The sequence below is a fragment of the Pseudomyrmex gracilis genome, unplaced genomic scaffold, assembly GCF_002006095.1.
Source record: "Pseudomyrmex gracilis isolate BER0280 unplaced genomic scaffold, ASM200609v1 scaffold_143, whole genome shotgun sequence".
Taxonomy (NCBI): Eukaryota; Metazoa; Arthropoda; class Insecta; order Hymenoptera; family Formicidae; genus Pseudomyrmex; species Pseudomyrmex gracilis.
The window spans coordinates 149,859-165,185 of record NW_018020727.1 but is presented as its reverse complement, the minus strand read 5'-3'; the positions used below and the strand labels follow the sequence as shown (position 1 = coordinate 165,185).

The 15,327-nt window shown below is 42.6% G+C and overlaps 2 protein-coding genes across 8 annotated transcripts; one reads left to right on the top strand and one right to left on the bottom strand.

Annotated features, from left to right (window-relative positions):
- Positions 1-1,469: 1,469 nt before the first annotated feature.
- LOC109857070 (protein BCL9 homolog) lies at positions 1,470-8,901 on the top strand. 3 transcript variants are annotated; one of them, XM_020433002.1, is made up of 7 exons: positions 1,470-2,233; positions 2,350-2,579; positions 2,925-3,201; positions 3,316-3,668; positions 3,749-4,220; positions 4,336-4,543; positions 4,655-8,901. In XM_020433002.1, the coding sequence occupies exons 1-7, from the start codon at positions 1,954-1,956 to the stop codon at positions 6,540-6,542; spliced, it is 3,708 nt and encodes a 1,235-aa protein (XP_020288591.1). In that variant the 5' UTR covers positions 1,470-1,953; the 3' UTR covers positions 6,543-8,901. The 3 variants fall into 3 exon arrangements, with proteins under 3 accessions (XP_020288591.1, XP_020288590.1, XP_020288589.1); XM_020433001.1 differs by having other exon boundaries at positions 2,925-3,210; positions 3,749-4,214; XM_020433000.1 differs by having other exon boundaries at positions 2,925-3,210.
- LOC109857071 (zinc finger Ran-binding domain-containing protein 2) lies at positions 7,902-12,018 on the bottom strand. 5 transcript variants are annotated; one of them, XR_002250449.1, is made up of 8 exons: positions 11,328-12,014; positions 11,148-11,200; positions 10,900-10,981; positions 10,071-10,404; positions 9,787-9,887; positions 9,678-9,719; positions 9,351-9,479; positions 7,902-9,144 (listed from the first exon to the last, which is right to left on the bottom strand). XR_002250449.1 is itself a non-coding variant. In XM_020433006.1 (8 exons), exons 1-7 carry the CDS (start codon positions 11,396-11,398, stop codon positions 9,437-9,439), a joined length of 726 nt encoding a protein of 241 aa, XP_020288595.1. In that variant the 5' UTR covers positions 11,399-12,016; the 3' UTR covers positions 7,902-9,144; positions 9,415-9,436. The 5 variants fall into 5 exon arrangements, 4 of the variants coding, with proteins under 4 accessions (XP_020288595.1, XP_020288594.1, XP_020288596.1 ...); XM_020433006.1 differs by having other exon boundaries at positions 9,415-9,479; positions 11,328-12,016; XM_020433005.1 differs by having other exon boundaries at positions 9,397-9,479; positions 11,328-12,015.
- Between the last annotated feature and the right edge of the window lie 3,309 nt (positions 12,019-15,327).

Genomic DNA, 15,327 nt, shown 5'->3' with positions numbered 1-15,327 from the left:
GTTGGAAGAGACAAGATCGTCTCTCCCTCTCTCTCTCTCTCTCTCTCTCTCTCTCTCGGACTCGAAATGGCTTCTACACACAAAACGCGATGAGAACAAACACGCAGCAGCCAATTGGCCGCTCGCTCGGTTGAAATTAAAAAGTTCGCTTTTGCTGACTTGTGGTTTTTTTCCTCTTTTTAGCAAACATACACGTATATATATAGTTGATCTGTTTCACTTCAATTACGGAATATTCGCAGAAAATGCGACATATCGAGAGAGAGAGAGAGAGAGAGACGCGCTCGCGCCAAGTAGCTACATGGGAAATAGACGAAGAATCTAGGCGTAAGACGCGATTGGCCACGTTGGTTTTTTGCCGTACGCATTGTTTTACTTTCTGTGTGCAAGAATCATAATAGCGGTGGCATAATTTCCAGACCGTCCGGAGAGACCGTCTCCGTTCTCAAAAAAAAAAAAAACAAAAAAAAAAGCGCAAGGTCTTCGCGAGAGATCGGACCGATCGGTCGTTTTGCACAAAGTGAATTAAAAAAAGAAAAAGAAACACCAAAAAGAAGTTCCATATGCAAACAAATGAGATGTACCTATATTGATAAGATACTTAGATAAAAGATAGAAGATTGGTCGTGTGCGCGAGATGAGATCGCGGAGATCCCGTGAGTTTTGAAAACATCGACGGCTCTGAACGACTTGTTCATAGGTACGCGGCGACAATGTCCGGTCGGGCTGAAATTCCAGCCGGTAATTCGGAAAACCATCGAGGTCGATTCGTCCGTGTAGCTGGAATTTCTCAGGGCTTTGAATTCGCGACCGCACGGAGGTCTCGATAGAGCGAGCGATCGGATGTCTCCTCCCGTCCCGTGGATTCAATTGGTTCAATCGCCGATGAACGCTAAAACGGACGAAACGGTTGAGCATCCGAGTGCCGCGAGATCGCGAGAGGTGGCAAAAATATAACCAAAGAAAGACGAAAATAGTAATCTCCTGTGTGCGGATGACGGCGGCGGGGTTGTGTGTGGATTTCTCGCGCCGGCGCATGCGCGCCGGTTGTGTATGTACGCGCGTCCCGCTTCCGACGAATGGCGGATCATCGTCCCGTCCTCGTCTCGCGTTCGGGCGACACGCTTCAAGTCGACGTCGTCGAACTTTCGTCGCACAGTTGGCAGCCGTGCGTAAAAGAAATAAATAATCAAAGCGACCAACACACACACGCGCGCACATACACACGTACACATAGGTAAAGTGACAAATAAAGTCGGGGTAGAGAGAACAATGCTCTCGCATGTAGAACGGCGTGAAGATACTCGGTAATAGCGTGCGTTCGTATCCCCGGATCCGGATCGCGGTCTTGAGAGTGTCTCCTCGCGTGAGAGTGCGTGAACGCGCACCGCCGCTGCTCCGCCACCGCCGCCGCAGCCACAGCAGCCGCGCGCGCGATATAGCAGCAGCAGCAGCAGCACCAGCCGCCGCCGCCGGAGAGGCGCGCTATGTGCTCTCGGAGGCGAGGGTGACATTTGGATTACTTTTCCACAACAGAACTGTTCTCTTTGAGGTTCGGCGTCGGTTCCGATTAAACTCGCGCCAACATACCCCGAGTGCTCGGATACTGGTCTTCTTCGTAATCCAGAGAACGGCGGATATTCTCAGCTAGGATAAATGCATGAGACAGACTGGCGCTCCGCCGTCCGCACCGATACGTCGCGCTGTGCTGCGGAAGGGGGTCACATGGCGTTACCTCGAGCCACGACAGAGTTCGTGGGTGCCGTCTGGTAAACGCGCGCGTTTCTTGATCGGCCGGTTGACGTGCAGCTGGCTGTTAACCTCTTGCCGCATGTAGCCAGTGCGTTGAGAACGCTAGTGCTAGTGGCCATGCCTCAGGTTTCTTTCTTAGTTGGTGCTAACAAGGTTTGACACGTTTCACCCTCGTTCACCCACGCGAAACGCTATCCAGCCATGAAAACTGAAAAGAAGCCCAACGAGCCCAGCTGTTGTCCACCTGCAACAGTGGTCAAGGATGAAACTGACGCTGATTCAATCAAGGAAGAGAACACAGGTGGCAATAACGACGATGCAACTGGAGAAGATACCGCGGAGTGTCAGAGGGATCCTTGTCTGGATTCATCTAATGGCGAAGGTGCAATGACTGGGGAAAAGCAGAATACTAATGGAAACCAACCAATGCTGAATTCCATTAAGCAAGAAGGAGATCATCACTCTACCGACGATTTATCTGGTGAGAAGAATTTGTTTGTTGGAATCTCTCTAGATTTTCTTATTTCTCTCATATTTATACATAACATTCTTTTGTTCACATGTCCTATGTTAATCGAGTTGTTATTTTTGCTGTAGATTGTAGAGGAAATAATATTATGGATTCCACACAACCACTTGTTAGTAACGTTGTGGGGAAACAAATGGGAACTGGTACAGGAGAGGCTCAATATATGCAGCAGCAGAGTCAAATTTTTGTATTTTCTACAAAGTTAGCAAATGCAGGCGCAGAGGCAGTGTTGAGACAGGAATACACGTCCATCGTCGCTTATCATTGTGCACAACCAGGCACTAAAAAGTGTTTGGAGGTATTTTATGCGCAATATTGAATTACACTTACATATATATATATATATGAAAGTAACACAACATTTTCTTACTTTTTCTTCTTTTTCTTTATTATAGAAGCTTGTTTGTTTTTTGTAAAAGTAGTAGCGGCTGTAGAAATTCTGCTAAGTTTTCGTTCAGACAATACATCAACATGTTAATTTTATTGTTTTGATGGAGTTTGTTTGATTTATATAACTCAAACGTTTCACAGACACACATACAAAACATTCCTAATTAATTAATTTGTCTTTCTGCATGTTCACACATTATTTTTTTCTGTTTAATTACCATTAATATATATTTGCCATTTTTTATTCTTTTAGAAACAACCAAATAAACTAAATCCAATACGCCAAAATCCTGCTCAATGGTTAAATAATCTTGCTATAATAAAACAGAAAGGCCATCAGGGAAATGCGAATAATACTTTCCCGACTGAACAACCTCCGGATTTACCAGCACTAGATCCTAATGCTCCACAATTTTGGAACGATCAACCTAACTTGCGAAACATAAATGGTGGAAATTCCCTTGGTAATTCAGAACCATCGTTAGATGATGGAAACATAGATGTGCCTTGCCTTGTGCCGAACTCTCCTGGTAATTCAGGTAGTTTTTGTTTAGATTCGTCAATGTAATTAATTTTTTTCTTGTTTATTAACACATTTCGCAAAAAATTTAATGTGTATATAACTGTTGTTTTCCAACACACAGCCAATCCTCAACCTGCTAATAACGCCATCATGGGCCACAGTCCAAATTTGTTAGGTGGCACAACAAGTCCAGGTCCAGGTGGACAACCATCACTGCATGGTGTCAAAGTTCCAGATGAAAATCTAACTCCGAGACAAAGACAACACAGAGAAGTTCAATTGGCAACCTTACGAAAAATGCAAATAATGTTGTTCAAGGAAGATCAACCTGGCAACAGCACTTTGACGGACACAACGCAAGGAACTACGGTGCCGTGTCTCCCAAATGTTCCTCCTGTAGGCGTACCGAATCAATGTCCTCCATCTATGGATTGGCATAAGTTGCAGCATCAATTTCTTGACGGCAAGAACAAAGTACGTACCTTTCTTACACGTTTAAGTGTATTTTGAAAACGACAGAATATCTTGAATAAGAATATTTTTACTATTTGCAGGCAGCAGTCGGTAATCCTGGTGCGGTGTCATTGCGCGGAAGCAACATGGTTGGAGTACCGCGAAGTCAAGGCCCGCCACCACCATATCATCAAACCACTCGGTCCGCTAGTGTGCCAATCGCAATTCAGAGTCCGAATCCATCGTCGCCCAATAACCCGACCAGCAATCTGTCGTTACCGTCACCGCGCGCGAGTTCAGCTCTGAATTCACCAGCGGATTGCAACAGACAGTTTCAGCTTGGTAATCAAAGAACTGGTCATCTACCTGGACAGAGTCCGACAAGTCAGGATTCTCCGAATCCGGCAGTTGCCACTGCAGCTACGGCAGCTGTTTCAACGACGCGACTGAATCACAGTAATCCAGGAACACCAGTCTCTCATTCCCATATTGCTGCTCTTAGTCCAAGTGGTGCTACTGCTCAAAAGGATCCTTCTCTCGAATTTCCCACCAGTCAACAGCCAAACGGTAAGTGTATGTAAATTTTTTTTTTTCTACCAAGTATATCTTTTATACAGAGAATGTGATTATAATTTTTTAAATTTATAGTTTTTTTCTAAATTAATTTGGTTTGTTCTCTCTGATTTAGTGGATGGTATCTTCTGCCGATCGCTGCAGTCTTTAGCTCAACAGAAGCAGCAACATACAGGAAATGTTAACGCATCGACCGTGAAAGAAGCGAATCTAATGCCAGTACCGAGTCCTCACCAACTTCAATATCTTAGCACGTTTGAAGGACAAGAATTGACTATACAGAAGCAACCCAATACGAGTCTAAAGGATGGAAATTCATCTACGTAAATATCTATTTTTTTATTCAATAGACAACTTTTAAGAGAGAAAATAAAATGTCTTGATTAATATTTTTCAATTATATGACTTGTAACATTACTTTTTATTGACAATAGGAACACGAGCAATACAACAGAGATGCCTAACAGAATGTTGCCAGGAAGTCTAGACAGCAACAATCAGTTCCCCACCAGATCGGAGGGCGCGAGTCCTGTGAATCAAATGGATAATATGAACCGAGGTTTCGGGGGTTCTTTACATAGTCCTCATACGCCGCACACACCGCACACACCAGGTAGCGCCGCGCCGCATACTCCAGCGGATCCCGCAAAACCGGGTAACAAATCCAGCACCAGCGCACAAAGCAGCCCGACGCCTCACAATACCAGTATACCTGATAGTATGGGTCCTCCGCGAATAGTACCGGCTTCGCCTACCATGAAACCCGATACGTCGCCGCCGTCCGTAAAAGATGTCCAACAACAACAACAGCAGCAGCAACAACAACAGCAAACGCAATCACAACAACAACCACAGCAGCAGCAGCAGCAACAGCAACAGCCGCCGCCGCAACAACAGCCTACAGTGGTGAATCCGAACAATACCAATACGACTGTAGTGCCATCACTGAGCGGCCCCGGTGGCGGTGGTGTTTCATTCTCCTGCGGCAGGACGTCGATAAACGTGAGCCAACCCTCAGACAACGTGCCTCTTAATCCTAACAATATCGGCAGTCGCCTCGGCGGCTTAAACACCATGAACACAAACCAGTTTGATCCGATATCGTCACTGACGCAGATGAACCAGCAGCTCGCAAGTACGGCGGCAAACAACTCGCTTGGTAACGAGCCCATGCACTCTGGTAATACCGCTGGAATGATGCCATTCGGTAATCCACATGCTGCTGGCGTACACATGATGCAAATGGGAGGCGAGATGAACGGAAGCTGTCACATGGGAACGACCAGCGCAGAGCCTGGCAATGAGGTTGGCGGAATGTGTATGGGCCTCGCGGGTCCACCGACGAGTTACAGTCCCACTACTTCTCACACGGGTAGTCCCGGTGGAGTTCCTAGCAAGATGGGTCATCCTATGATGGGCGGTCATGGTATGATGGGCAGCCATTCGAGCGCCGCCACGGCTGGTGGCGCTTATCCCGGAAGCGACCCTGGTCATGCGCCTCCACCGAGACTGATGGGTAATCATGGAGTTGGTGGACCTAGCCCTTACAATGGTGCGAACGTTCAAGTGAAACCAAATGCACCCAACACTATTCAATATTTGCCAGCTAGGCCGAATGTCGGTCATGCACCACCCCGAGGCCCACCTAGTCTGGACTTTCTTCAACGATTCACGAATCCGTTATCTAACTTGGAGTCGAAGATGGGAGGATCACCTTCCGTGAACCTTCAGTACTTCCCAAACGGCTGTGTGCCGAATAGCATGGGTGGTCCACACAGCGGTATGCCGTCCAATATGAATACTGCCGGAATCCCCGGCATGGGCGGCTCGCCCAGAATGGACGGCCAGTCTATGAATACCTCCGGTACGATGCACCCGTCCATGAGACCGGTCGGCAACATGCGACCGCAGCCGAATCTGATGCGGATGCAACACATGGTAGGCGGCGGCGTCTTCCCAGGCGGCTCCATGGATCCTGACAAAGTCTTCCCACCTGATATGGTGTCGCAAAACCTACCGAATCAGCCGAACCCGGGAATGTACGGCGTGTCCGGTAGTAAAGGCAGTCCGATGGGACTCGGACCGCCACCTGATGCTACTCAGCCTCTACCGCCGAGCATGGGCAGTGCGACTGGCAATTTCAAGAACAGCCCGTTCGTCGGCAGCGGGCCCAGCATGTCCGATCCGACTTATGCTCAACAGTTTCACAACTTCCAGCAACAGCTTTACGCCACTGGTACCAGAGGCAGCGGGCCACCGCATCCTAATCTGCACCCACCGCCGAACTCTCATTCGCATCAGCAGTTTTTCCTACCGAAGTAAAAGCTGTTTGTTGATTCATATCGCAACGACAACGACGACGAGGACAAGGACGACGATCGTAACGACATGGACAGAGACGATGACGATTACTACGGTGGCCTTTTAGCGTCCCTCTTTCTCTTTCTCAGTATCTATTTCGCTCTCTTAACTCTCTGTCTCTGTCTCTCTCTCTCTCTCTCTCTCCTCTCTCTCTCTCACTGTCTTTCTCTCTCATATTCTTTTTTTTTTTTTATCTTTTTGTCTATCAGGGATGTTTCTATTAATCGTACGAGATATTTCTGAGGATGTACACTTTGCGAGATAAAACGGTCTTGTAAAGGATAAAGAGAGGAATAACGATAGATATATATGTTGCCACCTTTAGGAGGTAAATAAGATAATCATCTTCACGATATTGGCATGTGCGACACAAAAAATCAGAAAAAAAACAAAATTAATTTCGCGTTGTTTATGTCGATCAAAAACTGTTTCTGCGGTTTCCTTTTTTTTTTTTTATTTTTTATTTTTTATTTTTAAATCTTATTTCTACACCACACGATATCGAGTCTCGTGTCTCCGAATTTGTTATCCCGATGTCTTGGAAGTATCGTTTTCACAAATTTCCCAGGACAGGTCTATATATGTAAATTCTCTAAACGTTAACGCGGAGACGCGCGAACACTCGCTGTGCGTTCATGTAAATACCGATGTACACAATCTGGTTTTTTTTCTTTTTATTTTTATTTTCTCTTTTTTTTCTCTCTTTTTTTTTTGTAGAAATCGTTACTTTGCTCGAAGAAAATATATCGCTAGGCTTAAGGAATATACTGTTACTGTAACCCGAGTGTAAAAAAGAAAAGGAGAGAGGAAGAAAATCGAAATTCCTTCTCTTCTTCTGCGCTTTGTTCATACCGGTAATTAAAAATCTGAAATATGTCAGCGTGCGAGACACGAAACGCGCGCGCGTGCGAAAACACGGAGCAAGAGGAGTTGGTACGCCGGTACCGTATGATTCACATCCTTCCTTTATCATTATATACTTAACACAGTCAACAAGCTCAAATTTATTATTGTACATATATACCATATATATATATATATATATATTATATATACAAACACATACCACAAAGGACATACATACACGCATCTACACAAACATAATATACACACACACACGGACACACATATACACCTGTTGCAACATATAAATCCTTAAAATATTGTCCATCCCCGTAATTCCCATTGATTTCCCTGTGACCAACTCTGTGCATAATCATGATCCTCCCATTCGCCCCTCCCTCCCTCCCTCCCTCCCTCACCCCTCTTCCTCCCTTATCTGTAGTTTATGACATAAAGAGAAAAGTAATTGACTAAGAATTATGTTGTTGATGAATAATTTTTATTAAAAATGAAAATAAAGATATTTACAAGAAGTATCATTACGATATTTGATCGATACAGTCGATTTTGCAATTCAGAAGAACGGCTATCGGAGGTTTCATTCACGATAAAAACTATTATGCGAGATGCGGAAACGCGATACTATTTTAAGATGCGCTACCTTTTCGAAATATATAAGCGGACTGTTTCTTCTCAAACTTACTCGGATCTGTGATAGTCGAAGCAAGAGAACGTATCCTTATTAAATGTCTTCTTCAAATTCACGTCGAAATAAAACATATCTGCTCTGTTTTTAGGACAGGGTCCGCGCGGAGTTTTGCGCTCTGAAGCGCGCCGGCTCTTGTTCGCGCTTTCTCTTTCCCGGCTCTTCTCGTTTTCTGATTAACTGAGATTTGCTCTTAGATTGCGGTCTGAGAGATGGACAACGAGAGGAACAGAGAGAAAGCAGGCGTGGACGTCAAATGCCGCAAAGCGCAAAATTACGACGTCGGCTCTGGTTTAAGAAAACCATGTAAAACATATTTCGCTCTCTTCTCAGTCCGAGAGAGAGAGTCACGCATAAATGAATGACGTAAAAAGAGAGATGAGGACAAGAAAAAATAAAAAAAAAAATAAAAAAAGTTAGAACCCTTTGGGCAGCTTGAGCAATACGAAGCAGTGACACAGCTACAATAGAAATCTCGAAACACTGCGACGACGGAGCTTGCGCAGAGCGTTGACATCATCGATTACATAGAAGTAAGATCTTTTCTACATCATATATTTAACTTGTAAAACGAGCTGCGAAATAACTTGTTCTTTTTTTTCTTCTATAGACGATTCACGTTTTGCAGATTTATCAATCTCTCATTATTCGCTAGCAAAAGAAAAAAACAACACGCTACTTGTACGCCAAACTGTTTTCTTTTTTTTTCTCTCGTACACTCACCGCAGTCATTCGAACAACGATATTATATATATCCGCGCGAACAAGAGAGACCTACATAATTTGCTTCCTTAGAATCAACGAAGCTGTGTGAGCTCAATTACAAATGTAAAGCTTAGCGTTTGTCTTGGACTTCCTATTTGTAATAAGTCACGTATTATCGGCCACTTTTATACCCAAAGGTGCATACTCTAAAAATTTTACTGAAATTTTTGTGTTGCGTTGTGTATATTTTCTTAGGTTTTGATGAGAGCCTGCATCTTTTTCGAGAGAGTCTCCTGTTTCTCAAGTCATCTGTAAAAAAAGAAAACAAAAAGTCACACATCGAACAAGAATGCATGCTCCGCGCATCTTAGAGGTTCGCTAAGTCGACGCTAATCTCTACTCGATGTCTTTATGCGATATATATACTCAAGATATAAATCGCAATAAAAGCAAGCTATACTTTAAGTCTTAAGGATCTGGGACTATACATTATTTAAGCAAAACTCATCACACACTGTATGCTGCCTGCAACTCTCTGATCATCATAATCAATTTTTATACCCGAAACCCAAGTCAAACCTGTCCTTCTCTAAACAGCCTTTCAGTGGTTGGATGTGCCTGAATCGCGCCGATCATCTCCGTTTCTGTAAATAAGACACAAAAAACAAACATTTTCACACGTATAACATGCTTTTTGTCAAAATCGACATTTATATCTTTTTCTTTTGCCACACAGTCGTCATTAATTTATCGAAGAAAAAACATCGCTATATTAACAGCTAGAGTGTAAAGTGTTTTTAAGTGGATATATTTTGTATCGCATTACCATTTTTATTAATTACCTTGACCGTTGTGCTTCTGACGATATGGTACTTCCGTTCGCACTGAAAGATAGAAATTCACAGTAATATTTATGACTGACAACAACCTCAACCGCGCGCATTTTGTTACCTTTTCTTTGGCGGTGCAAAATCGTCCCATTCGCTAAGATCGTATTTGGACAAATCGCCATCTTCATCTTCCTCTTCCTCGTCATCATCTTCCTCTTCATCCTGCAATTTGTGATACATCGAATTATTTGAACCGATTTGAATTGAATCAATTTGAACGTAAGAAGCGAGAAATTTATATAAAATTTGTCACAATTTGCAACAAGTTTTCTACACGATATTTGCGCGCGCAAAAACGCGTGATTACAACTCACGTCAAGAACCAAAATGGATCATAAAAATTACATTTTCCTCTTGATCATCTTCATTTGCTTCATCTGCTTCTGCTTTGTCTCTGGATTTACGTTCGCTACGCGACGGGCTACTGTATTTGGAATCTTTCGAATCGTCGTCAGAACTCTTGTCGAGTTTTCGTTTTTTCCTGCGCCGTCCGAACTCGTCGTATTCGTCGTCATCGTCTCGTCTCTCCTTGTACTCGACAACACCTCGATCGTTATACCCGCCCCCGTATCCCGTGCGTTCTTCTATCTCGCCGAACTTTGGCGCGTTGCACATATTACACTGTTGCCGACGAGCCCAGTTTACGTTACCGCACTTGCTGCATTGCCAGTCGTCCGCGCTGCAAGCAACAACAAATTTTTTATACTCGAAAACACGTCTATATATAGATTCGATTTACAGTGTTTAAAGAGATGATGACGTCAAGATAAACAAGAAAAATTGTAAAGTGGCGTAAATTATTGCATTGTGATTTTATACATGCTTAAGATTTAGAGAACTGAACGACACACACACACACACACACATGTATATATTATACAATTCAAAACTTACGTAATATAAATATAACTTAAGTACTGTATAAAGAAAGAATACACTATAAGAGAATGTTATCTTTAGTTTGGAACGCTTCTGTGTTCTTACTCTTTTCTCATATACATATATATATGTATATATATAAATATATATACATATACATAACTGTTATGTGTATTCTCCAACTGTGTAATAAATTCATGCATATAAGTAATTTCCATATAACAATTGGTGTTTGCTCTTTATCACTGACGATGAATTGACGTGTATCTCAGACCAAACAAATGTGAGATGTTACCTAAAAAGACCTCTGCTTTTTTCCGCAGCTGCTTTTCCAATTTCCTGACCCAACTTCTTCTTCTTTGGACACTCACCTCTGTCTGTGAGAGGAGAAATTTTGCATTAGTATGTAAAATATGTTAACGATATTCTACGTAAGCTGACGATATCGTAGTAGATACAGTTTAGTTTGACTAATATATATCGCATTAGCTTGTAAATGTTATAGATATATTGTAATTCCGTAATATAAACATTTTAAATTACCTTTTCCACAGCGATTGCAGGAATTTCTCCTAGCAAAATTTATATTGGCACATCTGCAAGAAATCAAAACACCAACTTTACTTAATCGCGTAACAGTTTTGACTTATCACGAAGAAGAAAAAAAAATAGTAGTAGAGTAGCTACGCGTGATAGAGATTGGAAATCGTCAAAACCACGTACTGAGAGTCCGAGCAAGTCCAATCGCCGTCGTTGACACCACGCTGATTCTCTTCGTCCACCTTGCCGTCCATGTCCGCGCGTAAATCCGCGCTGTACCGATCACCACCTTTCGCAACCGTTTCTCGATCTCGTGCTTAACCTTTGCAACCGTATGTAAAAACTGTCACGACACATGCACCGCACAGGCTGATCGCTCGAGTCGCAAAATAAATCCGAGCAAACCGAAACTAATGCATTTTACTTCCTATACACGATCAGGTTCAATCTCAACCGATTTCGACCGCACATTAGCCACCTTGCTAAGCAGCCTGTGACGATGCTGCTACTAAGTTACTAAAGTGCTGGCTGGGAATCTGGGGTGTAGTAGCGGCGATCGCCGTCGATTGCCGGCATTCATGGACATACAAACACCTGGGACCGATCAGGACGAGGCGCAAGTACTGGAGTACTCTTTCTGACAGTGTGCAAATCCAGCGGGGTGAGGGGAGGAAATCGCGTCGCGTCCATCTTGGTTCGTTGGATTTTTAAACGTGGATCTAGCGTATTTTCCGGCGTGATCGTAATCCGCGCGTGTTTCGCCGCGTTTCGACATTGCGCGAAAAACAACAGTTTGGTGTTTCATTGACGAAGCAGGCCGCGCCGAGTATTCACCCGTGAGCCGATCTGCGGAAAAGCATTTATAAGTGCCTGAAACAAACGTGCTCCGTGACACTAATCGCCATCTTGGTCACATCCGTTGATGTAGACTTTCACTTCCCTCGCTCCTTGAGCTTCATCCCCTTCGCCTCGTCATTCGGGCGGATTATGGCTAGTCTACAATGAAGGTAGTAAGGCTGTAGGAGCAGAGAGTAAACTATTTTTCGGTGAAGAAACGACGGGAATAACGAAACGGGCAATTCCCATTTCGCACTGCCTACTGCCTTACTTTTAGCCAATAAAAGACGCGTGTCAAAAAACGCGAAATAATTATTACTCGCATAGACAAAAATGAAATAACTCCAAGAACCTTACTTATTACTCTATACTACCTACTCCCATTGTGTAGACGGCCCTTTATGCTCCGTCCATTGCGCTATTCCCTTTAAAAAAATTGGAGCAGTCTCGAATTTCCGAGATCTCGAAGCAGAGAATTGACCAATCGCATTCGATCGATCGCGATGCGAGATTGACAACCAAAACAAAAAAAGAGAAATTCATTTTCTATCATTTCAATATTATGAAAAAAAATATGGGGGTTTCCGAAACTGGTCGTGCACGACATTGTCTTGCTAATGTCCAAAAAATGTGGAAACAGTTGTTCCAGTCTGAATCGAAAAAACATATCAAGTGACAAAACAGAGACATAAAACAAAAAGGAAAATCGATGACATAAATGATAAACCTATATTGGCCAAAGTAATTTATTTGTTTCGTTAAAAACTTAGACGTTGGAATGCGACTTCTACACGTGTGACGGAGATATAATATGTAAAACTAATACTACAATATTTAAATTTATAACGTTATATGCTTCTTCTCTTTTATATATATATATATGTTTCCTCACTGATCAACGCAAATATATATATATATATATATATCATATATATGATAATAGAATAATAGAGCGGCTTAGCGTTTCAATCATAGCGACAATTATAAATGTTTTAACGCGCTAACTACCGCGTGCTTTTTTTCTGTCTCTCGCATTGATTTCCTTTACAAGCGAAACGTCGGTCCAGGAGGCAACGTTGTACAAGGTATGTGTGTTATGTACAAAGATCGAGAGAGAAAACAAACAAAAAGCAAAACGTATGTGATGCGAGTCACACATGCGTAAACACACACACGCACACGCACACGCACAATTCCTTTTATCTCTTCTAGAGATTTCTCAATTTGTATTCAAAGTGTGTCCGTACCATCTTGATTACCAAATTTATCCGATTTTTTTAGTTGAAGACGAAGTTTTTTAGAATTTTTTTTCAGCCGTAACATTCAATACGATCTCACAGCTTTCGTTGCAATTGGAGAGACATTTCGTCCTAACATATATTTGACAAATAATATCTGTCTGTGATTTAATTACTCGTGTGTGCGATGATCTCAAATGCGTTGTTGCGGAACACTTCGAAGATCTCAATAAAGAAAAATTCTCCATTTACTAGAATCAATTTTCAACCGCACTTCAGCCGTTACACCTCGCAAAACTCGAGCGATCTGTTACAGCCTCGGCAGTTTAGAACATTTCAAAAAATCCGTCGTTATAAAATATCTCTTGATGGTTTTGGAACACCCTGTATATATTCTCCTCTCTAATATCTTATACAATCTCCTTCGTTCTGATGTTTCCCGTTACATCCTGGCTCGTCATTGCGTCGCGTTACGGGGGACGAGTTTCCTAATTCATCAGTCGATGAACGAGGAAACTCACCCATGTTTGTTTTTGTATATATACGCACTGAGAGAATCTAAAAAGGTATGTTTATTATTTACAAAATGTACACAGAGCAAAGCTTCAATTCCGCCCGAGCCGATTTAATTAAGTGCGAGCTTCTCGCGCGCGCACTCTCGCGATGAGTGTCGACGCTTCCGTTTATTTGTTTATTTATTTTTTGTTTCTTCTCCTACCAATTGTCCATTGTGTGTTTGCCAACGCGCTCTATCTTTAATAATTTTATACATATTTTATGTACAACACGCCACGCCACGTGCGCGACAAACCGCAACGCAAACGGTCGCGGTTGCTTAAAGAGAGAGAGAGAGAGAGATGCAAAAACTGGACAATGCTTCCCGCGGGCATGTTGAATCGCGAGGATCGCAATGTCTGCGGCACAAATTTGTGAAGAAACTGAGTGAGAGAGAAAGAGAAGTTCTACTCGCTTTTTTTTTTTTTATAAATTATCAATCAGAATAGTTTTGTTACGTAACGAGACAAAAACCGGGTTTAGAGACCGATCGTTTGCTCTTCGCGTTGTACAATTTTTTCGCCGGACGTATAAAAAGAAACGTCCTCCATTGAAGCAATTAACTACACACACACGCACACACATGTGTACATAATTTGACTGCGATTGTAATTTTTCCTTTCAATGCTATCGATACAAACTTTGTACATTCGAGACCAGCACCAGTGTAATGGGCGTATTCTTCGACGAACTTGCGCACATTGTAAAACGCAATTCTCTCTTCCCGTGACGTAATCGAAATCTGCGAAAAACAGATTTGCTCTCCGAACGTTTCGTTTATTACAAGAGAGAGTTCTCTCTCGATAAACTATACAACAATTGTCAAGTATGTTACAATTATTTACACAGACGTCGGCTGTACAACCTGCGGTGTCTTCGAAACAAAAAAGAAAAAACATTAATTTGTTGCTTTTCCCCTTGAAAAAAACAATGCGGCGAAACGTTCGGAAACAATATTTCGATCATTTCTGACGAAGACACGTCGCTTGTACTCAAGACTCGTGTTCGAAATCAAGATTCATCTTTACGGATCGGATGTAAAAACTGTAGTGTCGAGAGTTTCGCTGCGACACGAGTGGAGCGAAGGCACCTTTAAAACACATTAGACGACATTCGATATCCAGCACCTATTAAACAAGATCCCGATCCCGCGATCGTGTTTGTTCGCAGAACAAATGATGATTCGACAGGGGCTTAATCTACGGCACACACAAGACTGCAATTAATCGCGATACAATGGATCCTTTCTCTCTCACACAGAGGAGTCTTTGAAATTTGGTCCTTTCGTTTTTCCGGGGGAGGGGGGAGGGGGAACGCGTCATTTTGATGTATTTTTTCATTTAAATTTTACATCCGATTGTTCTTTCACGCACTTGGGCGTCTTTTTTCGCTGCGTGAAATCATATTATCTTGCTTTTTTGAAAAAGTGAGCAAAATATATATATAGAAGTGTTCGAAAAAAAGAAAGTCTTCGATCGTTCGTCGGTTTTCATTGCTGAGAGAGTTTTTAGGCACCTACGATTTTTTTTTTTTTTTTTTTTTTTTTTTTTTTT

Coding starts and splice junctions, on each gene's coding strand:
- LOC109857070 (XM_020433000.1), top strand. CDS start 1,954: ATGAAAACTGAAAAGAAGCCCAACGAGCCCAGCTGTTGTCCACCTGCA. Junction 2,580..2,924: donor GCACTAAAAAGTGTTTGGAG/GTATTTTATGCG, acceptor TTATTCTTTTAG/AAACAACCAAATAAACTAAA. Junction 3,211..3,315: donor GAACTCTCCTGGTAATTCAG/GTAGTTTTTGTT, acceptor TCCAACACACAG/CCAATCCTCAACCTGCTAAT.
- LOC109857071 (XM_020433006.1), bottom strand. CDS start 11,398: ATGGACGGCAAGGTGGACGAAGAGAATCAGCGTGGTGTCAACGACGGC. Junction 11,201..11,327: donor TGGACTTGCTCGGACTCTCA/GTACGTGGTTTT, acceptor GATTTCTTGCAG/ATGTGCCAATATAAATTTTG. Junction 9,480..9,677: donor TCAGAAGCACAACGGTCAAG/GTAATTAATAAA, acceptor TCTTATTTACAG/AAACGGAGATGATCGGCGCG.